At 37.4% G+C, this 27,979-nt stretch overlaps 1 protein-coding gene across 1 annotated transcript in view; it reads right to left on the bottom strand.

The window, feature by feature from the left end:
• Positions 1-27,979, bottom strand: part of DIAPH3 (diaphanous related formin 3) — a 565,391-nt gene that overhangs the window by 185,791 nt on the left and 351,621 nt on the right. The window contains 1 exon segment of the mRNA XM_070799979.1: positions 23,499-23,664. Coding sequence (XP_070656080.1) covers positions 23,499-23,664 — 166 coding nt within the window.

Raw genomic sequence — 27,979 nt, 5'->3', positions numbered from 1 at the left:
TTCTTAGATTTGTTTAAAAACTGCTGACAGATATTCTTTAAGTGAAAGAGCACACTCCTTCATTATAGAACATAACATTTTAGAACATAAGGACTGATATTAATGTTTCTCTCAATTCTAAAAAACACATAATATAAAAGTTTTAGGTTCCATTATGGGTGAGGACAAAATAGTTTGAAATTCACTGCTTTCTAGGATAGAAGCACAACTGATGAACAAAAGAAGAGGTTCATCTTCCGTTTTTCTACTAAATGAGGTCAAAATGCTTTCAAAGTGACTGAGTATACTCCCACCATCAATACATAATCATAGCTAACATACTCACTAATACTGTTATCAGTCTTCTATCTATACAGCAGGTATATAATAGTATTACATCATGTTTTTAACCTGTATATCTATGGTTACTAATTCAAGCATTTTCTCACCCATTTACAAAACATTTGCATTTCCTATTCTAATGAAATGCCTCTTCATATCTCTTATCCACTGTTTTATTATATTATCATTTTCTTAATGATTTACAGCTCTTTAAATATTCTGGATACTATTTTTTGTTAACTTTATGCTTTTTAAAGCATAAATATCCAGCATGTAATTTCCTGGCTTTTACATATCATTGTGCATTATTTATGTTGCCTTTTTGTAAACAGAAGTTCTCAAATTTACATAGTAGCCAAAAACCTCTTTTCCTTCATTGTTCATACCTTTAATACATTATTTAAGAAATCCTTCTGTACATGAAAGACAACGATATTCTTCCATGTTTTCTCCTCAAATTCTTAAATGATGTTGTTCATATTTCAGCACCTATATTATTTAACTGGGATCAACATTTATGAATACATTTGTGAATAAAATGAGGTATGATTCCTCATATTATTTAATTTTTTCACATGAAAAATGAGTTGATCCATAATGATTTCACAAATAGCCTATCCTTTCCATCACTGACTTAACAAAGCCACTTATCTGGATTTTAAGTGTTGATGCTTTGGAGCTGTTTCAGTCCATTTGATCATTGTATCCATGTCTGCACCAATACCATGCATGTGTGCATGGTAAGTTGCTTCAGTATGTCCAACTCTTTGCGACCCTGAGGACTGTAGCCTGCCAGGCTCACCTGAGCATGGGATTCTCCAGGTATAAATACTAGAGTGGGTTTCCACGCCCTCCTCCATGGGATCTTGCTGACACGGAATCAAACCCACGTCTCTTTTGTCTCCTACAAAGGCAGGCGGGTTCTTCACCAGTAGTGCCATCCATTCTGTTTTAATTATTATAGTGTATTAAGGTGAGCCCTCTTCACCAAATGATGGAAATTTAACTCTTAACTAATACAGTACAGTACTCAAGAATGAAAAATATAAAAACTGGAAAAGAAGAAGCTAATTACTTCTTATGTTATCTATGAATAATTCAAAAAGGAACCAACAGGAAAATTATTAATAAGAGACTTTATCAATGGAATATATAGAATGAACTATTTTATACACTAGTTATAAAATATTGGAAATTGTAATTTTTTAGAAAGAAATCATTTGTAATGAAATAATAAATGATAAAAAGAGAAGATACAGATAACAAAATATTTTTTTTCTTCTTCTTTAGAAATGACTTCACTATTCTCAGGCCTTTGCTTTGTCATCTATAGTTCAAAACAGACTTATTAAAGTTGTTGAAAATGCCTATTACGATTCTGAACAGAACTACTGATTCTGTAGTTAATACAGAATTTATATCTCTATATTAGTATTTAATCTCTCCACGTATGAACATGATATGGCTCTCCATTCAGTTCTGTCTTTTAAGAAAGTGAAGGTGAAAGTCACTCAGTCATGTCTGATTCTTTGTGACCCCATGGACTATACAGTCCATGGAATTCTCCAGGCCAGAATACTGGAGTGGGTAGCCTTTCCCTTCTCCACAGGAACTTCTCAACCAGGAATCAAACCCAGGTCTCCCGCATTGTAGGCAGATTCTTTACCAGCTGAGCTACAAGGGAAGCCCAAGAATACTGGAGTGGGTATCCTATCCCTTCCCCAACAGATCTTCCCAGTACAGGAATCAAACCGCAGTCTCCTGCATTGCAGGCAGATTCTTACCAACAGAGCTACTGTCTTTTTAAAGTCTACTGAAAAAAACTTAGAATTTACACCATTCAGGTCTTTTGTTATTTGTATCTTCTCTTTGTTGCCATTTATTATTCCATTGTAAGTGATATCTTTCTAAAAAAATATAATTTCTAATATTTTGTAACTAATGTATAAAATGTAGTTCATTCCATATATTTCATTTATAAAGTCTCTTATTTTTAACAATTTTCCTGTAGGTTCCTTTTTGAACTGTTTATAGATAACATAAGAAGTAATTAGCTTCTTCTTTTCCAGTTTTTATATTTTTCTTTCTTGAGTATGTACTGTATTAGCTAAGAGTTAAAATTTCATTAGGTGATGGAAATTCACATTGCAAGATAGAAGTTTCAACTAGATTATTTCCTTTGTTTTAAAAACTGAAAAAGGGTTGGATTTTATTAAGCGTTTTCTCAATGTATTGAAACTATTAATGTAGTGATGTAAATAGTCTAACAAAACACACACTTCCATTTCTGAGATAAACTCAACTTGGACATGGAGAATGTATCCTTTTGAACATTTGGTCATAATTTTTTTTACACTCTATTAGTTTAGAATAATCATTTAAAAATTGAGAAACCTCATCTATAAAACTTTTCAGGCCAAGTATTTAATTTTTTGGCAGATTTGAAAAGTCATTAAATTAAAATTATTTTGGAGAAAACTCTTGAGAGTCCCTTGCACTGCAAGGAGATCCAACCAGTCCATCCTAAGGGAGACCAGTCCTGGGTATTCATTGGAAGGACTGATGTTGAAGCTGAAACTCCAATACTTTGGCCACCTGGTGTGAAGAGCTGACTTATTGGAAAAGACCCCAATGCTGGGAAAGATTGAGGGCAGGAGGAGAAGGGGACGAGAGAGGATGGGATGGTTGGATGGCATCACCAACTCGATGGACATAGGTTTGGGTGGACTCTGGGAGTTGGTGATGGACAGGGAGGGCTGGCGTGCTGCGGTTCGTGGGGTCGCAAAGAGTCAGACACAACTGAGCGACTGAACTGAACTGATAGACCTATTCAAGCTTTCTATTTCCTTTAAAGTCAGTTTCAATACGAAATCTTCTTGCTTATGAACTTATCTATCTCATCAATCTTTCCAATTCTGGCCTGCAAATTTCTTATACTATGCTTCTCTTTTTAGTATCTTTTATATCTAGAGTTATATTCCTTCTTATATTCTCCTTACTTTTTTTTTCTTTAATCAATCTCTTCAGAAGTTTAACTGTCTTTCCAAAATAACTACATTTTGGTTTTTAAAAATTCTCTAAAGTCACTTTTCTCCCTTCATTTCCTTCTGTTTTTTTTTCTGGATTGTATAACTGTTCATAAATTTCTCAAGTCAGATGCTTAGTTTATTAACTTTGCCTTTCTGGTATTTTATTTTTTTTAATTTATTCAGTTTTTAATTGAAGGATAATTGCTTTACAGGATAATGTTGTTTTCTGTCAAACTTCAACATGAATCAGCCATAGGTATACATACATCCCCTCCCTTCTGAACCTCCCTCTCATCTCCCTCCCCACCCATCCCCTCTAGGTTGATTCAGAGCCCCTGTTTGAGTTTCCTGAGACACACAGCAAATTCCCATTGGCTATCTATTTTACATATGGTAATGTAAGTTTTGCTGAGGCTGAAACTCCAATACTTTGGCCACCTCATGTGAAGAGGTGACTCATTGGAAAAGACCCTGGTGCTGGGAGGGATTGGGGGCAGGAGGTAAAGGGGACGACACAGGATGAGATGGCTGGATGGCATCACTGACTTGATGCACATGAGTTTGGATGAACTCCGGGAGTTGGTGATGGACAGGGAGCCCTGGCGTGCTGCAATTCATGGGGTTGCAAAGAGTCGGACACGACTGAGTGACTGAACTGAATTGAACTGAATATAAGTTTCCATGTTACTCTCTCCATTTAATACAAAGAATAGCATATAAATTTCTTTATATCACTATTTCTGTGCCCCACAAATTCTGATTTAAATACTGTTCTGGTCTATTTTTTTCTATGATTTCTTCCTTGATACATGAGCTACCTAGTATGTTTTTATATTTTTTTTCTAAGTGGTTTTAAAACATCACCCTTTTAAATTTTATTTCACATTTCATATTATTGTGGTCAATGAATAAAGTTGAAATTTAGAAATTTATTAAAATTTATTTCAAATCTATTGGATAAGGAAATGGCAACCCACTCCAGTATTCTTGCTGGAGAATTCCATGGACAGAGGAGCCTGGCTGGCTGCAGTCCATAGGGTCAGAGACAGTCAGATCCAACTAAAACGACTCAGCACACACACATTTCAGATCTCTAGTATATGATAAACTTGATAAAAGATCCACCTGTGATTGAGAAGAATGAGTGTTCTTTAATTGCTGGGTGGGGTTCCATATACATGTATAATTGAATTGTTTAAAGCTCCCATGTCTTTAGTAATATGTTTATGCTCGACTCATCTGTAAGTCTATGGGGTCGCACAGAGTCAGACACGACTGAAGCAACTTAGCACCAGCAGCAGCATCTGTAAGTTAGAGAATTTTGTTGTTGTCCAACATAATGCTATATCTGTCAACTTATTCCTATAGTTTATCATATTTTACATGTCTGCCTTGGTATGTTATAATGCACATTCAAGTTTTTGAACTGTATCATTCTGGTGAATTAAGCTTTTTATCATCATGAAGTAATATTCCCTTAAGTCTATTTTATGTTTTTCAGATCTTACACTATTCCTTCTATTTGTCCTCCTTTATCTATGCTCCTTTTAGACATTTTTGTGTGCTTGTTTTACTTCATATATCTTTCTTAATCCATTTCTCCTCTTCCAGTTTGGAACTTACACTATTTTTTACTGGCTATACTTGTAATTTTATCACACAAATTAACAAAGTTTCAAGTTAATTGATATTTTGACCTCCCTTCTTCCTCTTTGAACAATACAGGGAATATAAATAGCTGAACTCCAAACAACATCTCTTTCAAATTACTTAACAATTTGTCCAGTAGTTAAGCTCTATCCCATTCACTGCAAAAGGAACTACACATTGTTTTATTGTATACTTTATTGCTAATTTTTTTCTTAAAAAGAAAACTGCTTCTTGAAATGTCTCCTTCAGAGCAGGGGTAAGCAAACTACAATTCTTGGATTAGTTACATATTTTTATGAATACAGTCTTACTGGAACATAGTCACACACATTCATTTATCTACTGCCCATGGCTGTGTTTGTAAGCTATAGCAGAGCTGAGTAGTTGCAACAGAGACTCTAAGACCTGCATGTATTTACTATCGGATCATCAAAAAGGCTGCCAAACTCTCCTCTAGAAAGTCTTCTAACAAAGGGGTATTCACAGGAAACACCTTTATTATTAGTTAATTTGTAATTGGTTTAGTTTTGTCCTTGTTCTATAAAGAGCTTATGCTGAATATCCCATTTTAAAAGAACTTTTTTTTCTTAACACTTGAAAATACCTCAGTTGTCTATTTGTTCCCATTTTTGCTAACAGAAAGTTATTTGCATTTAATTGTTGATGCACACCGATCATGTGTTTTCTTTCTGTCTACATTTAAGATCTTGTATTTTACTATTCTAAAGTTTCACTACAATATTTTCTTCAAGTGAATTTCATTTTATTCATCTGGCTTGGCATAGGTTGTGCTTCCTATTCTGTAGATATTTGATATGGAAAACTCACAGCCATCATTTTGAATGTTGTCATTCATTCATTCCTTTGAGTATCTATTTGAGACGTTTCATTGTAAAGGATGAAGGCCTTCTACACACTGTCTTCCATGTTTCTTAACTGTCTTATACACTTCTAATCTTAGTCTCTCCTTGGATTGTATTCTGGACAATTTCCTTAGAGCGAGTGTCTAATTCAGCATTTCTTTCTTCAGCAGAGTCTAGTTTGCTGTCTTGGTGTTGTAGTTCAGTCACTCAGTCGTATCAGACTCTGCGACCCCATGAACTTCAGCCCACCAGGCTTCTCTGACCTTCACTATTTCTTGGACATTGCTCAAATTCATGTCCACTGAGTCGGTGATGCCATCCAATCATCTCATCCTCTGTTGACTCCTTCTCCTCTTGTCCTCAATCTTTCCCAGCACCAGGGTCTTTTCCATTGAGCCAGCTCTTGGTATCAGGTGGCCAAACTATTGGAGCTTCAGCTTCAGCATCAGTTCTTCCAATGAATTTTCAGGGTTGATTGCTAATGAATATTCAGGTTGACTTCCAATGAATATTCAGGTGGACAGTGACTGTAGTCATCATCCACAGTGATTTTGGAGCCCAAGAAAAGAACGTTTGCCACAGTTTTCATTGTTCCCCCACCTATTTGCCATGAAGTGATGGAACCGGATGCCTTGATCTTGGTTTTGTGAACACTGAGTTTTCAGCGAGCTTTTTCACTCTAATATTTCACCTTCATCAAGAGGCTCTTCAGTTCCTCTTCACTTTCTGCCATAAGGCTCATGACATCTGCATATCTGAGGTTATTGATATTTCTCCCTGCAATCTTGATTTCAGCCTGTGCTTCATCCAGCCCGGCGTTTCTCATGATGTACTCTGCATATAAGTTAAATAAGCAGGATGACAGTATACAGCCTTGACGTACTCCTTTCCCAATTTGGAACACCATGTCTGGTTCTGTTGTTTCTTAAGAATTCAGCATACAGATTTCTCAGGAGGCAGCTAAGGAGGTCTGGTATTCCCATTTCTTTAAGAATTTTCCAGTTTGTGGTGATCCACACAGTCAAAGGCTTTAGCGTAGTCAGTGAAGCAGAAGCAGATGTTTTTCTGGAACTCTCTTGCTTTTTCTATGATCCACCTGATGTTTGCAATTTGATCTTTGGCTCCTTTGCCTTTTCTAAATCCAGCTTGTATATGTTGAACTTCTCGTCTCATGTACTACTGAAGCCTAGGTTGAAGGATTTTGAGCATAAACTTGATAGTATGTGAAACGTGTGTCTGCTGTTTAATGCATGTTTAATTTCAACCATCATACTTAGATTTTCTTAAATTATATTTGGTTCTTTTGAAAACCTACTTGGTCATCTTTGGTAATCTTCAGTTTCTCTCTTTAATTTCATCTGCTATTTCCTTTAACATTTCACAAATTGTAATTCAATATGTAGAGTCTCAGGGTTCTTACAGATCATTTTACCATACAACCCCTTGTTTCTCTGTGTGTTTGTTGATTGTGATTAAGTGTTCTTATTTGATTAAATTTAATTTGTGAGAATTTTAAGGATCTAAATTATAACTGCCGCCTGCACAGACCTTTTAATTTGCTTCTATAAATAATCAGGTATCATTTATAACCTGTACAAGTTTAATTTCCTTTTGTCCTTTGACCATAAAGAAAGCTGAGCGCCAAAGAATTGATGCTTTTTAACTGTGGTGTTGGAGAAGACTCTTGAGAGTCCCTTGGACTGCAAGGAGATCCAACCAGTCCATTCTGAAGGAGATCAGCCCTGGGATTTCTTTGGAAGGAGTGATGCTAAAACTGAAACTGCAGTCCTTTGGCCACCTCATGCGAAGAGTTGACTCATTGGGAAAGACTCTGATGCTGGGAGGGACTGGGGGCAAGAGGAGAAGGGGACGACAGAGGATGAGATGGCTGGATGGCATCACTGACTCGATGGACGTGAGTCTCAGTGAACTCCGGGAGTTGGTGATGGACAGGGAGGCCTGGCGTGCTGCGATTCATGGGGTCGCAAAGAGTCGGACACGACTGAGCAACTGATCTGATAGAGAGCATACTGGTTAGAAGGAACAAATCTTAAGTCATACTGTCTTTGTTTTAAACTCCACCTGACACTAAATAGCTGTGTGACTTGTATCTCAGTTTCCTCTTCAGTAAAATGGGCAAAATAATACTTACTTTATCAGGATATTGTAAGAATTACATAAATTAATACATGAAAATGGCTCACAGAAGTGCCTGACACACAGTAGCCCTTATATAAATGTTAGTGCCTATTCCTACTATTATTAGTAATATTATATTACTACAAACTTATAAAATTATTTTCATTATTACTATATCATTAACCAAATACCTCAAATACACAATTATTTATCCAGCAACAAATCAAGGAAGAGCCACTTTCCAGCTTACGTCGTTTATATATTTCTATCAAAAAATGGGCTAATGCCAGTTTTCACAGAGCTTATGAGAATTATAAATTCCTTCCATCCAGAGACGTTGGAATATGATTGGACATGGAGTTGATAGGAAGCACTATTAAAGCATGCATACAACACAGTTGGATTACTTGGCAGGGAAAATAAAGAGTTGAATTAAACATGGAAGTTAGATGTATTCCTGACTTCAAGTCTAGCTATTTAGCACTAAAGACTTAATTCTTATATATATGAATTGCACTTACACATATACTTTATGGGGATACTGTAATAATTAAATGAATTAATACATTTAAGGGCTTACAGAAGTGCCCAGCATACACACACACAGACACTCACATTGTTTTTAAAAATCTAATATACTTTATGAGACTTTTTTTTTTCTTCCTGGAAGAGTTTAGTTTTCTGTGCTTTCCCAAAAAATTCCTCACTTGAAATTTGGCATTTTTGATAAATTAACTTAAAACATTGCCCAATGATACAATTAATAATTGCTTTATTTTCCCCTCAAAGTAAAATTTTTTAAATTTATTTTTAGTTGGAGAGTAATTGCTTTACAATATTATGTTGGTTTCTACCTTACATCAACATAATCAGCCATAGGTATACATATGTGCCGTCCGTTTTGAACTTCCCTCCCACCTCTCACCTCAGTCCACCCCTCTAGGTTGTCACAGAGCTCCGGTTTGAGTTTCCTGTATAAATTTTAAAAAATCAATGTGCCTATCACCCTCTCCTCAAAAAGCCTAAGAAATAGTGTATATTCCAAATAGGCCTTTACTTGACAAACATATGTCGTATTTATAAGATAAAATTGTACTAAAATATAAAATTTTGAGTACACAAGTAGACTTGCACAGATCCTGACTTTCTGATTTTATTTCTCTATTTGATTGTTGCCTATTTAAATAGTTTAATCTGCCCACCTCAACACTGTTCAACACAAGATAATTTCTTGTATATTTCTATAACAGAAAATTCATGGCAATTTTATTAAATAAAAAAAGTTATAAATATCTCCTTGTCCAGAGTTACATGCTTGTCAACATTAATGGATATTTAAGCTATGTAAGCCAAGAAATTCTTAGTACAGTTTTTACTAAACTCAAAAATCTTCTCTTCTTGCCTAAGTGGTCAATTTTGTCTCAAGTCCTTGAAATGAGATAAGACAAAGTGAATTTAAATCTGCATGCTTTTCAGAGAGATGGGTATTAGGACTATGAAGACACAGGCTAATTTTCTCAAAGTAAACAATCATAGAGGAGTCTAGCACATTCCCACTAAATGCTTGTTAGGACTTTACTGCTACTGATGCTGCTAAGTCACTTTAGTCGTGTCTGACTCTGTGCGACCCCATAGACGGCAGCCCACCAGGCTCCCCCATCCCTGGGATTCTCCAGGCAAGAACACTGGAGTGGGGTGCCATTTCCTTCTCCAATGCATGAAAGTGAAAAGTGAAAGTGAAGTCGCTCAGTCGTGTCCGACTCCTAGCGACCCCATGGACTGCAGCCTACCAGGCTCCTCCGTCCATGGGATTTTCCAGGCAAGAGTACTGGGGTGGGGTGCCATTGCCTTCTCCAGTTAGGACTTTACTTAACCTTAAAAAGAGGCAATACTCAACTTTATTGCATGACTGCTTCCTAGAAATTCTTCACAACTACCTTAAAAATGCATTCCTGTACTCCTACTTATATGGAACATGAAAGAAAAAAATTAGATAATTACTACCAGTCAAAAAGCCTCTAAGGATATAAAAGGTAGATCTGATCTATGTATCAGCTTTCCATCAAAATTATTTTTTAACTAAATATAACTACTTCATGAAAAACAAATTTATTCTTAGAAACCTCTATTTGCAATAATTACAAGGTAGATGCTTTAGAAAGGCATCTAGAATGACAGTAAAAATTAATCAAGTTATGTCCTCTGGTATTACCAAATCCAATTTAAAAATGCTATCAATGAGAACTGCGAAGCATGGTATCCTGGCACCAAAATTTCATCACCTTAACATTCACGACAAGGTGTTATTAGTTGAACTCTCCACGACCTGTGAAACTTATGAAAACAGAAAACTATCCTTTGAGAATGTCCCAAAGGATGCACAGGTGCTTATGATTAAACAGTTTTAGCTTCAAGTTGCTCTTTACCAAATTACATATTAACTCATTAGGGACTTAATGTTACTGGCCTTTCATGATCATGCTATGAGTTTGTTTGCAATTCCTTCAAGAACTTTCTAAAATTTTCAAATAAATGAGATTTTTCAAACTATTCAACAACGTATTTAACAAATACAGTATGAAATGTTCATAACTAAGATTTTCCCGAAGTAGAACTTGAGTTTTCCATTAAATATGTTTTCTTCACTTGTATTTGGAAGTGATATACGATAAATATTTTCTTTTTATATCCCAATCAAAAGGCTAAATAAAGGCACGACTAGAGACAAGACAGCAACCATGAGGAAGAGTGCTTAGAGACAGGCCTGTTGACAGGACAGCCTTTTTTTTTTAACTATTGTTAATCAGTTCTTCAGGGAAATTATCCAGTCAAAACCCAGCAACCTTCATGTAAACCTGGTAATGTTTAAACATAACACAAAAAGTAGCCTTAACTCAGGTGTTTTTTTTTCCCTCCTTCTCTCTCTTTGCTCAGAGCATGGAAGACCAGTATATTTAATGTACAAAGAATATGCCATTTTATTCACTTTCATTTGTGGTATGCTATTTAAGTGCTATCTTTTCAATTATGTGAATTAATATACTTATTATGATCTATCAGCTATTTAGTTGAGTTCTTTTTTCTCCATTGTCAATTGCCATGCTTATTACTGTATTAAAATAATCTAGTCTTTCCAGATAAAGAAGATGCAGTACATATATAAAAAGGAATATTACTCAGCCCTTAAAAAGAAGGAAATAATGCCATTTACAGAAACATGGATGGACCTAGACTGTGGCACAAAGTAAGTCAGAAGGAGGAGAAATATCATATGACATCCCTTATATGTGGAATCAGGAATGATATAAATCAACTTACTTACAAAACAGAGACACACAGACGTAGAAAACAACTTATGGTTTCAATGGGAAAGGGAGAGTTAAGAGGTCTGGGAAGGTCATGTACACATTGCTATATTCATAATGGATGAACAAGGCCCTATTGTATAGCACATGGAACTCTATTCAGTGTTATTGCCAGCCTGGATGGGAGCAGTCTGGTGGGAGAATGGATGCACATATATGTATGACTGAGATCCTTCGCTCTTTACCTGAAACTACAATAACACTGTTAATTGGCTATACCCCAATATAAAATATTAGGTTGGTGCAAAAGCAATTTCAGTTTTGCATTGTTGTACTTTGCTGTTTGATATTAGAATACATTCTTAAATAAATGTGATTACATTATTTTAAAAAATTATCTAGTCTTTACTTTGTGAGATATTATTTCAGTAAACAAAATATTTAAAATGTAAGAGATACATTAATACAAATCACCAGTAATTTATTCATACAAAATCTGTCAGTCAAATGCATTTATTATCCCACTGAGCAATGCATAGTAAGAAGAAATCTTTTAGGAAAAGAGAAAAGTTAAGCCAATGAATCTAGGTGTAATCGAGAAAAAAGATTAGAAGAACCTAACAGAATTCATTTTCAAGTTGCAAACCCAAATTTATTCAGCACCTGGAACCGATGTAATTCTTTAAATAAACAGACACTAAAGGATAAAAATTAAAGAAGATCCAATAGAATATTTATTTTGTTCTAGGTTTGGAGCTTTATACTTCTAAGTATGATCTCGGAATAACAATAGTGCCAGTGAAGGTAATTTTCAAATTGTATCCCCAACAAAATCAGGATAGAAGACACTCCCCATTAGAAATATATAAGCTGGCTTGACAACCAATCCCAGGAACTTTCCATGATTTTCTTCTCTCTGATAAACTACAGTAAGCCCATCTTCAAAATTTCAGGAACACATAGAAGATGCTTGGTGCCCTTGGAGTTCCTGCTGGTCACCTACTTGGTCTATACAGTAATCATCACAAATGTTGACAAAAATCAATTTTGGGTAATTTAAATGACTTGGCAAATGAGATTTGTGCTAGCTGCCCTATATACAAAAATTTTACATTAAAAATATCTTCTCATTGGATGATTTCATTTTTATTCAGCAAATCACTAGCTTTAGTATTCACTGGAAAGATAAGTTGTATTTAATTGACAAAAGCAGCAGGACAAAATGAGTTACAACTGATTTTATACTTGCTTACTACACAGTATCTTTCAATCACATGAAACAAAATTCAACTTAAAGTCCGCAAACATAAAAGATAAATCTTTAACTAGATGAAACATAACTTTTACAAAACTGTAGACATAATTTAAAGAAGAGCTATTGATTGAAAATAGGTAGCTATTTATTTCCAAGTATTGTATAAAGAAGCATAAACGAGATAAAGTATTTAAACTATCAAGCTTACTATAATGAAATGGAAAAGTTGAAAATTACTTGTATTCTCCATAGAGAACTCACTTATTTTGAGGGTAAACGAACATTATGTCATCTGATCTTCAAACTGTAAAATCCCTAAGAAACGCAAGCTGTTATTAACAGGGAGCTGGGGCTCAGTAAGTTAGGTAACCTGCCAAAGTCACACCACCCAAGGCACTCGAAAGACAGAGCCTGCACTGCCAGCCAGGAGTGTCTCCCTGCTGTCTCACCAGTCGTGACAAGGAGAGCAAAACGTCACTATTACAAACAAACAAAGCTGAGGCTTATCACAGTGAGAATTCAGCAATCAGTTAAAATGTGAAGAAATCGAAGGGGATTCTTTTTCTTGATTGTAATCAAATGTAATTCAGATGGGAGGTATATATGTGAGAAACAAAACTGAGGGAGTAACAAACTGGACTTTATGGACTAGAAAATAATAATTGGAATGTTCAGCACATACATCGAAACACAAAGCACACACACACAAGAAAACGACAGTGCTCCTCCAACTTTTGTGTATCCAACAGTAATCCCTTTTAAAAGGCAGGGATTGCTTTCTGCTGACCTCAAAACCCTAACCCTAAACTGAGGTGTCCAGATATATACGGTCTTTGAACTTCTTTATAAAGCAGGATGCCTAGTGATTTTTCCCAGTACCTCAACATCCCAACAGACAATGTGCATGTGACCAGGATAAAAGCTACATGAACCAAAAAGTCTGGCTTCTTTAAGTGTAAGCACATCAGTTCTATACATGAATATATAATATGGTAAACGTAAAAAGTCTACATAGTTCAGTTGAGTTCAGTCACTCAGTCGTGTCGGACTCTTTGTGACCCCACGGACTGCAGCTAGCCAGGCCTCCCTGTCCATCACCAAATCCCAGAGCATACTAAAACTCATGTCCAGCGTATCAATAATGCCATCCAACCATCTCATCCTCTGTCATCCCCTTCTCCTGCCTTCAATCTTTCCCAGGATCAGGGTCTTTTCAAATGAGTCAATTTTTCACATCACGTGGTCAAAATATTGGCTATTCAACTTCAGCATCAGTCCTTCCAATGAATATTCAGGACTGATTTCCTTTAGGATGGACTGGATGTATCTCCTTGCAGTCCAAAGGATCTCAAGAGTCTTCTCCAACACCAGAGTTCAAAACCATCAATTCTTTGGTGCTCAGCTTTCTTTATGGTCCAATTCTCAGATCCATACATGACTACTGGAAAAACCATAGCTTTGACTAGACAAACCTTTGTTGGCAACATAATGTCTCTGCTTTTTAACAGACTGCCTAGGTTTGTCATAGCTTTTCTTCCAAGGAGCAAGTGTCCTTTAATTCAACGGTTGCAGCCATTATTTTCTTGGAGCCCAAGAAAATAAAGTCTGTCACTGTTTCCATTGTTTCCCCATCTATTAGCCAAGAAGTGATGGGACTGGATGCCATGATCTTCGTTTTCTGGATGTTGAGTTTTAAGCCAACTTTTTCACTTTCCTCTTTCACTTTCATCAAGAGGTTTTTTAGTTCCTCTTCACTTTCTGCCATAAGGGTGGTGTCATCTGCGTATCTGAGGTTATTGTTATTTCTCCTGGCAATCTTGATTCCAGCTTGTGCTTCTTCCAGCCCAGCGTTTCTCATGATGTACTCTGCATATAAGTTAAATAAGCAGGGTGACCATATACATTCTCGGCGTAATCCTTTTCCAATTTGGAAGCAGTCTGTTCATGTCTGGTTCTAAATGTTTGTTCTTAACCATACAGATTTCTCAGGAGTCAGGTAAGGTGGTCTAGTAGTCCCATCACGTAAAGAATGTTCCACAGCTTGTTGTGATCCACACAGTTAAAGGCTTTAGCATAGTCAATAAAGAAGAAGTAGATGCTTTCCTGGAATTCTCTTGCTTTTTCTATAATACAACCCATGTTGGCAATTTGATCTCTGCTTCCTCTGCCTTTTCTAAATCGAGCTTGAACATCTGGAAGTTCTCAGTTCACGTACTGTTGAAGCATAGCTTGGAAAATTTTCAGCATTACTTTGCTAGTACGTTCAGATCAGATCAGATCAGTCACTCAGTCGTGTCCGACTCTTTGTAATCCCATGAATCCCAGCACGCTAGGCCTCCCTGTCCATCACCAACTCCCGGAGTTCACTGAGACTCACGTCCATCGAGTCAGTGATGCCATCCAGCCATCTCATCCTCTGTCGTCCCCTTCTCCTCCTGCCCCCAATCCCTCCCAGCATCAGAGTCTTTTCCAATGAGTCAACTCTTCACATGAGGTGGCCAAAGGACTGCAGTTTCAGCTTTAGCATCATTTCTTCCAAAGAAATCCCAGAGCTGATCTCCTTCAGAATGGACTGGTTGGATCTCCTTGCAGTCCAAGGGACTCTCAAGAGTCTTCTCCAACACCACAGTTCAAAAGCATCAATTCTTCGGCACTCAGCCTTCTTCACAGTCCAACTCTCACATCCATACATGACCACAGGAAAAACCATAGCCTTGACTAGACAAACCTTTGTTGGCAAAGTAATGTCTCTGCGATGAGTGCAATCGTAAGGTAGTTTGAACATTCTTTGGCATTGCCTTTCTTTGAGATTGGGATGAAAACTTTCCTTTTCCAGTGTGGCCACTGCTGACTTTTCCAAATTTGTTGGCATATTGAGTGAAGCGCTTTCATGCCATCATCTTTTAGGGTTTGAAATAGCTCAGCTGGAATTCCATCACCTCCACTAGCTTTGTTTGTAGTGATGCTTCCTAAGGCCCACTTGACTTAGCACTCAGATGTCTGGCTCTAGCTGACTGATCACACCATTGTGGTTATCTGGGTCATGAAGATCTTTTTTGTATAGTTCTCCTGTGTATTCTTGCCACCTCCTCTTACTATCTTTTGCTTCTGTTAGGTCCATATCATTTCTGTCCTTTACTGTGCCCAGCTTTGCATGAAAAGTTCCCTTGGTGTCTCTAATTTTCTTGAAGAGATCTCTAGGCTTTCCCATTCCATTGTCCTCTAATTTTTTGCACTGATCACTGAGGAAGGGTTTCATATCTCTACTTTGCTATTCTTTGGAATTCTGCATTCAGATGGGTATATCTTTCCTTTTCTCCTTTGCCTTCAGCTCCTCTTCCTTTCTCAGCTATCTGGTAGGCCTCCTCAGACAACCATTTTGCCTTTTTGCATTTCTTTATTCTTGGGGATGGTTTTAATCATCACCTCCTATACAATGTCACAAACCACTGTCCATAGTTCTTCAGGCGCTCTGCCTATCAGATCTAATCCCTTGAATCTGTGTGTCATTTCCACTGTATAATCATAAGGGATTTGATCAGGTCATATCTGAATGGACTAGTGGTTTTCCCTACTTTCTCAATTTAAGTCTGAATTTTGCAATAAGGAGTTCATGATCTGAGCCACAGTCAGCTCGTGTTCTTGTTTTTGCTGACTGTATAGAGCTTCTCCATCTTCTGCTGAGAAAAATTTAATCAATCTGAATTCAGTATTGCCCATCTGATGATGTTCACGTGTAGAGTCGTCTCTTGGGTTGTTGGAAGTGTGTTGGCTATGACCAGTGTGTTGTCTTGGCAAATTTCTGTTAGTACTTTATTCTGTACTCCAAGGCCAAAATTGACTGTTAATCCAGGTATCTCTTGACTTCCTACTTTTGCATTCCAGTCCCCTATGATGAAAACGACATCTTTTTTGGTGTTGTTTCTAGAGGTCATCATAGAACCGTTCGACTTCAGCTTCTTTTGCATTATTGGTTGGTGCATAAACTTGGATTACTGTGTATTGAATGGTTTGCCTCGGATATAGAGAAGATTCTGTCATTTTTGAGATTGCACCCAAGTACTGCATTTCAGACTCTTGTTCACTATGAGGGCTACTCCATTTTTTCTATGGGATTCATCACCTACAACAGTAGATATAATGGTCACCTGAATTCTGTTCACCATTCTGGTCCATTATAGTTCTCTGATTTCTAAAATGTCGATGTTCACTCTTGCCATTTCCTGTTTGACCACTTCCAATTTGCCTTGATTCATGGACCTAGCACTCCAGGTTCCTGTGCAATATTGTTCTTACAGCATCGGACTTTACTTCCATCACCAGTCACATCCACAACTGGGCACTGTTTTCGGTTTGGCTCCAGCTCTTCATTCTTTCTGTACCTATTTCTCCACTCTTCTGCAGTTGCATATTGGGCACCTACCGACCTGGGGAGTTCATTTTTCAGTGGCCTTTCTTTTTGCCTTTTCATACTGTTCATGGGGTTCTCAAGGCAAGAATGCTGAAGTGGTTTGCATTCCCTTCTCCAGTGGACCACGTTTTGTGAGAACTCTCCACCATGACCCATCCATCTTGGGTGGCCCTACACGGCATGGTTCATATCATTGAGTTAGGTTCATGGTGGTTCATGTGATCAGTTTGGTTAGTTTTCCCTAAGTGTGGTTTTCTTTCTGTCTGTTGTCTGATGGACAAGGATAAGAGGCTTGTGGAAGTTTCCTGATGGAAGGGAATATTTGTTGGGGAATATCTACATAGTTAGATATGTCTAATTAAAACAGAAAAATATTATATTCTTCAAAATAAAATTTATTAGAAATTTTGTTTTTAAACATGTTACTTATAAGACGACAAATAACAAAGGAATTCTAAGAAGTAAAAGCACTTAGACGTATCTGTCGAAGATGCAATGTTTAGCAATATAAATGAGGTATACGGTGAAATTTGCTCAAGGAGTTAAGAGTGTTGTTTCAATGTGCTACTAATTCTGGTTAAAGAAAGAAAGTAGCAAAAGACCTTTCAATGATAAAGAACCTAAGCATTATCAGGATAAGAGGTGAGAGTCTTGACAAAGAAACCATGTAATTTGAGCCTAAGGATGTAAAAGCAGTTTGAACAAAATTCTGTAACGTGAAGATGAGTGGGAAGTGGGACCAGGACAAACATATTCTTCAAAGTCACAGTGACCAATGAGAGAAACTAAGATTAGCCTTAACCTCTAACAACAAACACAAGCATGCTACAGCTGTTGGATAAAATAAAGACGGACAAAAGGGTTCTTTTAAGATCCGACAAAAATTCATCAGTTCATCCTGGAGAAGCATTTTATCCCTATTCATAACAGGTCCATTGGTAATGGCATATAACAATGAGTTTAAAACCAGACCAAAGTGGAAAGCAATCATTGTTATGGAATAGTACGTGACTGAAGGCACAAATTTTGGTGAAGTCTCATGCCTGGTGGGCCACCAATTCCCTCAGCCTACAGTGTGAGGTCTGACATTCCACCTAGTGCCTCCAATTTGAACTTTATCCCCCACATCAGTCTTACAGGAAATAAAAATCCATTACAGAGAGGTACTGACTCTCTACCCCTCCCCTTAACCCTCACCTCACCACAAGGGTTTGTATTAATAGGCCTCTAATTTTAAAAGTGAACATTTTAGGCTTTGAAACAGAACCAGACCTGCAAACATTTTTCTATCATGCACTCGTCAATGTAAACAGAAAATTATTCTATGAAGGGGTGAGGAAATGAAGAATGCTTTGTGATGATTCCCTCTAGTTAGTTATCAAAAATACCCTTAGAAATTACATTTGGACTTTTCTTACAAACTCTCTGACGAACAATGTAGTTAGAAATGGTATTAAAAATGAGAAAAATACAGGGTGTGGAGTAAGGCAGCCCTCCGTCTGACCCCGTGCATGGCAATTCTGAAGCAGCTCTGCTAAGGCATGGACTGTTATCCTCCGGCCCATAGTTTCCTCCAGGTAACATTCTGTACCTCACTAAAATGCTGTGCAGAAAGTGGGATGACACATGAAGAGCATCTAGGACAGGGTCCTAGCAACTCCATCAGTGGCAACTGTATTTGGCTGAAGATAATAAGAAAAATAAAGCTAAAACATTACAATGGAAGCTTACTCCCTAATTCTTGGTAGCTGATCAATAGTTCTAAACAGATACCATTCCCAATGAGCACACCGCCCACAACAGATTGCTAAAACAACAATAATAAATTGATTCCTAGTTGAGAATCCCCAACTAGAAAAGATTGGGGCAAAACTGCTGTCACAATGAACAGCTGTTTCTCAGAGGAAGCCACAAGATCATGAAAGCCTCCCTGTTAAAACAGACGAGAATACACGTTCCTTTGTTAACTAATGCAAAAAGGGTCTGCGAGAGGAAAAAGGAAGGAAGGAAGGAAGAGGCGAGGGAGAGAAGAAGGGAAGGACAGAGGGAGAGAGAAAGAAAAGAAGCTGAACAGCTCTTCCTATACACATTAGATGGGAGATTCTAGTAACACTGGGAAGACTCCCTGGACTAGCGTCTCCATTTGGTCACCTGTTAGCTGTGTAACAATGGGCAAGTCACTATCTCTCTAAGCCTCAGTTTCCTCATCTGTAAAATGGGAATAATCACAGTACACATACCACATCTATTTGTTGTTATAAGGATTAAATGATAGAATAGGACCTGGCATTTGACTGACAGTAGATGTGTTAGCTATGAGAGAATGTCACCCACTGTAGTTGGGGGCATCTGATACTAGATGAAGAAAAGTCTCAGCAGAGATCAGAAAGGTGAGCACAATAAACAAGCCAGGCAAAATATGGAGGGAGTGCACCGGGCACTGGGAAAAATAAGCAGAATGACCTGAACTCCAGAGCAAACACTCCACAGAAAGCTGCTGTAGTAGAGGGCAGGTGTAGAATGAGTGCTCCAACTTCTTATGTGCAATACCAGACAGATCTCTACTTTCTGGAGAATTTCCTGCTCATTCATGACCTGGGTCACTAATGCCTGTGAATGATGTAACAATGTGAACATATTTTAACATATTCAGCATGTTAACAATGTAAACATATCTTAATAGAAACTTAAAGAGAAAATATGTCTTTGTTTAGTGTATTTTTAAAAAATTTTATATTGCAAGATATTTGCTTCCTAATATTGTACTGGTTTCTGCCATACATCAACATGAATCAGCCTTCCCTCCCGAACCCCCTCCGCCACCTCCCACCCCAGACCGCCCCGCTAGTCGCCACCGAGCACTGGGCTGAGCTCTCCGTGTCACACGGCAAATTCCCACTGGGTATTTCTTTTACATATGGTAGTGTACGTGTTTCCATGCTCCTCTCTGAATTCGTCCCACCCTCTCCTTCCCCCACTGGGTCCACAAGACTGTTCTTTGTGTCTGTGTCTCCACTGCGGCCCAGAACATAGGCTCATCAGGATCATCTTTCTAGATTCTATACACATCCATTAATATACAAGCAGCTCAATACCAGAAAAACAAACAACCCGATAAAAAAATGGGCAGAAGACCTAAACAGACATTTCTCCAAAGACATATGGCCACAAAACACAAGAAATGATGCTCAACATTGCTTATTATTAGAGAAATGCAAATCAAAGTTACAATGAAGTATCACCTCACACTAGTCAGAATTGCCATCATTTAAAATTCTATGAACAATAAATGCTGGAGAGGATATGGAGAAAAGGGAACCCTCTTGCACTGTTGGTGAGAATGTAAATTTACACAGCCACTATGGAGAACAGTATGTATATTCCTTAAAAAACAAGGACTATGACCCAGGAACCCCATTACCATATGACCCAGCAATCCCACTGCTAAGTCACTTCAGTCGTGTCTGACTCTGTGGGACCCCATAGACCTAAGCACCCCACCAGGCTCCCCCGTCCCTGGGATTCTCCAGGCAAGAACACTGGAGTGGGTTGTCATTTCCTTCTCCAATGCATGAAAGTGAAAAGTGAAAGCGAAGTCGCTCAGTTGTGTCCGATCTTTAGCGTGGACTGCAGCCTACCAAGCTCCTCCGTCCATGAGTTTTCCAGGCAAAAGTACTGGAGTGGGGTGCCATTGCCTTCTCCAAGCAATCCCACTACTGGGCATATACTCTGAGAAAACCACACCTGAAGGAGACACATGTACTTCAATACTCCAATGTTCACTGCAGCACTTTTTACAACAGCTAGGAAATGGAAGCAGCCTAGATGTCTATTGTATTAATGTGACTTTCCAGAACAACCTTCAACATATGAAAGTTCCACATCTATCCCTAATATTTTCATACTAACTCACTGAAATTAGCATAGTTTCTGAAGTTGAATAGTATGGAATTAAACAGCAACCTAAGAGATCAGAAGACAATGACAAACAGACATTTATTTCTCAGTAATTTCTATTAGTCTTGACACTGTGGTCTTTCTAAACGTCTACTGTACAGCACTTTTCTCCCAATTAAAAAAAAAAAAAAAAAAAAGGACACAATCTCTAAAATTCAAGGACTATAACCATAAAAAAAGGAAGAAAAAATCTGTCTGCAAAATTGTACTTCCCTTATAGTCTTCTTTATGCTTAATTTTATTCTAAAGAAAATTCCCTCTCCAAATTATTTATTCAAATACAGTATTTTATACTTAGCTCTAATGATTTTAATTTAGTACAACATGAATATGAGCGAGTGTGTGCATGTCTGTGTATGTAGGAAGTGTGTGGTAGCAGGTACTTCCAGGAGCCATGTGAACTCTGAAACAAACTATAGCTCTCACCTTATCACCCTCCACCTTGAACCTTTCTCCACTCAAACACTTTTCCCTCTGCCCACCGCCTACTAAGGATGCTAAGTTACCCACAGAAATCCTCAGATCTAAGGCAGATGTGGAATTAGATGTGATTCAAAACCATACAATACGGACTTGGTCTCTTTCTTCATTTGCTCAAGTGGGGAACAGAAACAGCAAAAGGATGCAGAGTTATCAGGAAGACTGGCTGATACGTGTAAGGCATTTGGAAAACTATCTTGTTCATAGAAAATACTCAGTATCTGATGGGTATTATTATTTTGTAATTTTATGTCATGGATCCTCAAGACCACCCTTAGGTTTGATAATTTGTTGGAAGGAGCCACAGAACTCAGAAACTTTGTTATACTCGCTGTTACAGCTTCTTACAAGGAAAAGATACAGAGTAAAATCACAGTTGTCTTCTCCCAGTAGAATTTCATTATTCCAGCAAGGACACGTCACAACACATGTGATATGATGTACTGCCAAGAAGGGAAGTTCAACCAAGCCTTGATACCAAGAGTTATTGAGGAGGTCAGTCATGCAGACCAGAATGTAGACCACCACCACCATGAATGACCTTGGCCCCTCAGTCTTCAACACCACACAAAGGATGAGGCGACACAGTATGGTCCCAGGCCCCAGGTGAACAAAAACAAGTGTTCATAATAAACCACATTTTTTTGCATAACTATCTAGCTTGGCCCAAGGTCCCGGGTATACAAAAACTACTTTATTGGGCAGGATATTCCAAGAGTTTACAGTTGTTCTCCCCAGAGCCAGCCAAGGACCAGCAATTTCTTTGAAATGTGCAGGGTTTGAGTACCTCAAGTTTACTGAGTTAACCCGTCATGGCATAATAATTAAGCAACTACCATGTACCAAGAGCTGTGATACTTAATACTTATCTCATTTAGTATTTAAATACTACCCTCAGAGAAGAATTAACATTTCCTTTTACAAATATGGAAACTGAGGCTCAAAAATGTTACAAGTATTTATAGTCATATAACTAGTGTGGAATCCAAACCCTGTTCTCTCAAACTGTAAAGCCTTTGCTATTTCTACTAAACCATGTTGACTCATAAAACATAAAAATTAAAGTAGCATATTATGCAGTACATCACACATATGGGCACATAAGTATATCTAATAGTCAAAGTTTTTTCTGCTAGTGAAAAAATAATTTTGAAAAACACTGTGAATTTATGGAGGAAGTAAACTAGACTTGTGAACCAATTTTCATTTAAAATATTGACTTTTTATTGAAAGGCTATCTAGTCATAATCAGGTGATTATAACTAAGTCCAATAAATTCAGCAATAAAGCTTTCCTGAAATTAAAAATAAATTCAACCTTCTTTAAATTCAATCTTTTTTTTTCTTTATACCTCAAAAGTTTTTAATCCCCAAAAACATTTGCTGAAACACAACAGTGACTCACCCATCTATTACGAACAATGTAATTTTTCATCGTAGAAATGAAAATGTATCACCAGTTTCCCTAGGGAGACAACAATGCTTGCTCACTTTAATATGTGTGTGGGTTTTTTCCCCCATTTAATCAGCTAATACTTTTCAAAAGATCTTTTTAATGCTTAAATGAAAGGATTCCACATCAGAGACCTGACCTCCCTATTAAAGCATCTAAAGGAAACCCTAGGAACTTAAAATCCATTCAAAGGCAAATCGCAGGTAGCTTATTGTACAATGCATTAAGAAAAGAAAAGGGAAAAAAAAGCTTCATAAAAACCGTACAGAATTTGGTGAAATTATACCACAAAAATAAAAATTTATCTTAAGCATAAAGAAACAAATTCAGAGCCAAAAACTTATTATAAAAGTGCTTTGTAATCAGCCAGGAGGGGAGTCTTTATGAAAAACTTCAGAATTTGTCACTTTTTCAATCAAAATTTCTGATTACAACTTAACGTTGGGAAGGCCCAAAAGAGAACAAAACACACATTTTTCAATAGATTTAAAAATCTAAAATTTTTACAGCTAAATTTCAACATCTGAAAACGTAAGTTTTACTACAGACAACAGGAGTAGAATGAATTACTAAACAGTAAATGAAGTAATATAGATATAAATACTTTTTAAAAACAAATTAAGATTTTTAACATACCATAAACATGTTTCTGAAGTTATTCAAATCAGTCAAGAAGTCTTCTACGGACACCTTCTTCACGTCGATGGCATAGTACGCCATTATATTCTGGTATAACTTGTCCATGTTTTCATGTAATTTTGAAAGTTTCTCATATTGTTCTTTTGCACTGATAACAAAGCTGTATATTATAGTTAAGGTACTCTGAAATTTACAAAGAAATGTTTTAGGGAAAAAGAAATCCTTAAGTAATATGTTTTAATTGTTAGCCATTATTACACATCTCCAAAATGCCAAAACTATTAGAGTTAACCATTCTTACAATTCAATCCATACTGTACAGTGATGAAATCTTCACTGTGATTCCTAATTAACAGTGGTAAAACAATCAGAAAAGTTAAATATTTAACATTTTGCTTTTACGATTGGGTTCAAGGATATTTTTCTTCTAATTTGCCTATCTTATCAGATCCCATAATATGATTTAAAATCATAGTTCAGTAGTTTCAATAATATTCAAATGTCTCTTTATACTTTCTAAAAATCTAGATCAAAATAGTACTAGCGGGCAATGCATTTATATCTAGTATCATTTTTAATCCTTGAATGAACAAGATTCTGTACCTAAAATCAAAAAATCGTAAGCAATTCTAATAATACATACATGTATCTCCATATACTGTCTTGTGAAACAACCATATTTGTGAAATGCTATAGGTGAAGTGAATTTATGTAAATAGAAATCACATTTCAAATGCATTCAGAAATTATCATTACATGGAACTTTTGCTGATTCATTTGTAATGTACAGTAAGCATCCCTTTATTTACCTACCAAGTTCAGAAATCAATGTTGGTTCATTTATTCAATCTATGAACTAAAATTTATGTCCCAAATACAGACTACATCCACACAGATCATTTATATAGCCTTAGTGAAGTCACTCAGTCATGTCCGACTCTTTGTGACCCCATGGACAGTAGCCTATCAGGCTCTTCCATCCATGGGATTTTCCAGGCAAGAATACTGGAGCGAGTTGCCATTTCCTTCTCCAGGAGATCTTCCCTGACCCAGGAACTGAACCCGGGTCTCCCACATTGTGGGCAGATGCTTTACCATCTGAGCTGCCTTAACTCTCATTTAAAAGAGGAATCGTTTTCTGCCTTTGCTTGTCCAAACCTATCATTCTAAGCTTAGTTCAATTCTTCCTCTTCCATGAAGCCCCCTTGTCTAATCTCTGCGGCTAAGAGTGATTACTTGTTCCACTGAGTACACAGCACTTGCAGTCCACTGTACTCTGTGCAATGAAGTTCTTTGTCCTTCTAGTTCAATCCCTTAGACGTGCTTTGTTCTTGCTTCCCTGGTGGCTCAGATGGTAAAGCGTCTGCCTGCAATGTGGGAGACCCAGTTCAATCCCTGTGTTAGGAAGATCCCCTCAAGAAGGACATGGCAACCCGTTCCAGTATTCTTGCCTGGAAAATCCTATGGACGGAGGAGCCTGGCGGGCTACAGTCCATGGGGTCACAAAGACTCAGACACGACTAAGCAACTTGCCACATTTGGGGGGCTAATCACCTGTGACTGTCTGCCCTTTCTCTAGATGTTGTATTAAGTCAAATCATTTGCAACTGTATTGGTGGCGATGACTAATTTCACTCTACTGTCATCACTCTTAAATTGTGGTAGGAAAAATAAGAAGTCTCAAAAGTCTGATGTGAGAGGATATATAGATATATATATATGACTAATTCAAAGCTGTATGGAAGAAATCAATGCAACATTGTAAAGCAATTTTCCTCCAATTACAAAATAAATTTTTTAAAAGCCTAATATAAATCATGGAACTCTCTTCATAAAATCGTGCATATATACATTCATACACAAACACATACAATTTGGATGTAATGTTATGAGCTAACAGAGTTCCTAAAAAGTAGTTGCCCTGGACAACAGGTTGTACTACATGGTGGGTATTCCTAATTGTATGTTCTACAGGTACTCATATTTTGCCTCAACATGACTTATAAGGCTTTCAGGTTTTTGTTTATTTATTTGTAATTGTAGGATAACTGTTTTATAATATTGAGTTTGTTTCTGCCATACACCAACATGAATCACTCCACAAATACTAATAATTTTTTTCTAATACCTAGGAATATGCCCATTCACAGGAATCAGATCAGATCAGATCAGTCACTCCGTCGTGTCCGACTCTTTGCGACCTCATGAACTGCAACACGCCAGGCCTCCCTGTCCATCACCAACTCCCGGAGTTCACTGAGACTCACGTCCATCGAGTCAGTGATGCCATCCAGCCATCTCATCCTCTGTCGTCCCCTTCTCCTCCTGCCCCCAATCCCTCCCAGTATCAGACTCTTTTCCAATAAGTCAACTCTTCGCATGAGGTGGCCAAAGTACTGGAGTTTCAGCTTTAGCATCATTCCTTCCAAAGAAATCCCAGGGCTGATCTCCAGAATGGACTGGTTGGATCTCCTTGCAGTCCAAGGGACTCTCAAGAGTCTTCTCCAACACCACAGTTCAAAAGCATCAATTCTTCGGCACTCAGCCTTCTTTCACAGGAATAGGCTTGGTAAATAAGTTAAAATAAAGCCCTATTATTCAATAACACTTCTTAGATTTTCAGGTAAGAATCAAGAGTTAATAAAATGTCAGAAATATGCCTGGACATACTTAATAAAGATAGCAAAATTCCATTAAATGATATGATGTGAAAGAGGATCAAGAGCCAAAACCATGGAAATTACATGGTCTTTTTCAAACAGCTAGAGTTTTAAATATTCTTATCATTGTTATCTGACGGAGGAGCCTGGTGGGCTGCAGTCCTTGGGGTTGCTAAGAGTCAGACATGACTGAGCGATTTCACTTTCACTTTTTACTTTAATGCATTGGAGAAGGAAATGGCAACCCACTCCAGTGTTCTTGCCTGGACAATCCCAGGGACAGGGGAGCCTGGTGGGCTGCTGTCTATGGGGTCACACAGAGTCCGACACGACTGAAGTGACTTAGCAGCAGCGGCGGCAGCAGCATCATTGTTATCTGTATAACAATTTGCTCCCAAAGGAAATGAAGTACAACTTTAAATAGTGGAATTACTGACAAAAAATGCTAAGATTGTGATTGAATTGCAATGATGTTGGAAATAGCCAAATAAATTCTCAGAAGTATAAATGACTATCTGATAGAATGGAATAAAGGGCCACTTTAATGAGGCTAGTGATGGGTACTATCTCATTAAGAGATAGCAGAACCTTCAGATTAAAAAAAAAAAAATCATCATCATTTGAAAGAAAAAGCAAACACAGGTGTTCTCATGCCAATTGTTGAACTTCAGTTAGAAATTAATGCCCATAATTGTAGTAGTAACAAGGCTTTATTTTTTCCCCAGCACAAGTCCTATATTTATAAAAAGCTTTACAGAAAGGCAGGCTATTCAACAAAAGTTTGATAAAATTCATTACAGAAACATTGATATATATCCAATTACATGACACTTTTGTGAAATCTATTTTCTTTTCCTTTATCAAGACTAAGGCAATATTCTGATGAACTTCTACTTGACCCAGTGGAATTTCCCCATTTGAAAGGTACAAGAGAACCAGATCTGTGTTCACACACGCTGGACAACATGTGTTTAGTTTTGGCCAACTGAGTAGTCAGACTGAGATTTGGGATTTAAACAAATTCTGTTCATTCGCAAGCAATACAGCACAAATAGATTCTACTTTTATTGGCATATCATTGCACCTCCCCACCTAAGACACCTTTTACTTCCATTAATCACGTTACAAGGATCAGCTTCAACCGGTGCTACACATCTAACACCTTTAAAAGATCTTCTCAATGACCTGGGACCCAGACGGCCAGGCAGTCAGCTAATCTACAAGTATTCACGGAGCCCCACTGAGAACATCTCTTTTAGACACAATGGAAAACCCTGGCTAACAAGGTAGCAAAGTCCCCATTTCCATGAAACATGCATTCTAGAGAGTGGTGACAGACAGTAAATAGATGAATGAGATATTCAGACAGGAATAAGGGTGATAAAAACAAACGTTTGTTCGTGATATTGTACAGGGCGACAGAGCCTAACTTATGCAGAGTAGTGAGGGAACTCCTGGCTGAGAAAGTGACAGTGACCGATGCATGCCTGTCAAGCCCAACATGGTGAATGTGCCAAGACCTCTGCGAAGGAAGAGATCACTGTAGACCTGAGGCTGTACAGAGGATGAAGAGCAGCATATTTTAACCCAAGTCTTTAAAGTTTGTTGACAATGTGTTAAATGGAAAACAAGTGAGGGAAAGCAAGGGGAAAAAAAGGAGGAAAGACTAATTTAAGAGAAAAAATCTGCTCTTACAAGTCACTCAATTACCTAACTTCCCACTCTTGCAAATGGACCATGTATTATGCAAGTTTACATTTCACTCATTCCACTCTTCCATTTTACTTCCTAATCACACTTACATTAAATTAAAATGTA

This window comes from Bos indicus, chromosome 12 (assembly GCF_029378745.1).
Source record: "Bos indicus isolate NIAB-ARS_2022 breed Sahiwal x Tharparkar chromosome 12, NIAB-ARS_B.indTharparkar_mat_pri_1.0, whole genome shotgun sequence".
Taxonomy (NCBI): Eukaryota; Metazoa; Chordata; class Mammalia; order Artiodactyla; family Bovidae; genus Bos; species Bos indicus.
Note: the sequence above shows the minus strand (reverse complement) of the source record. Positions and strands in the feature narration are given on the sequence as shown.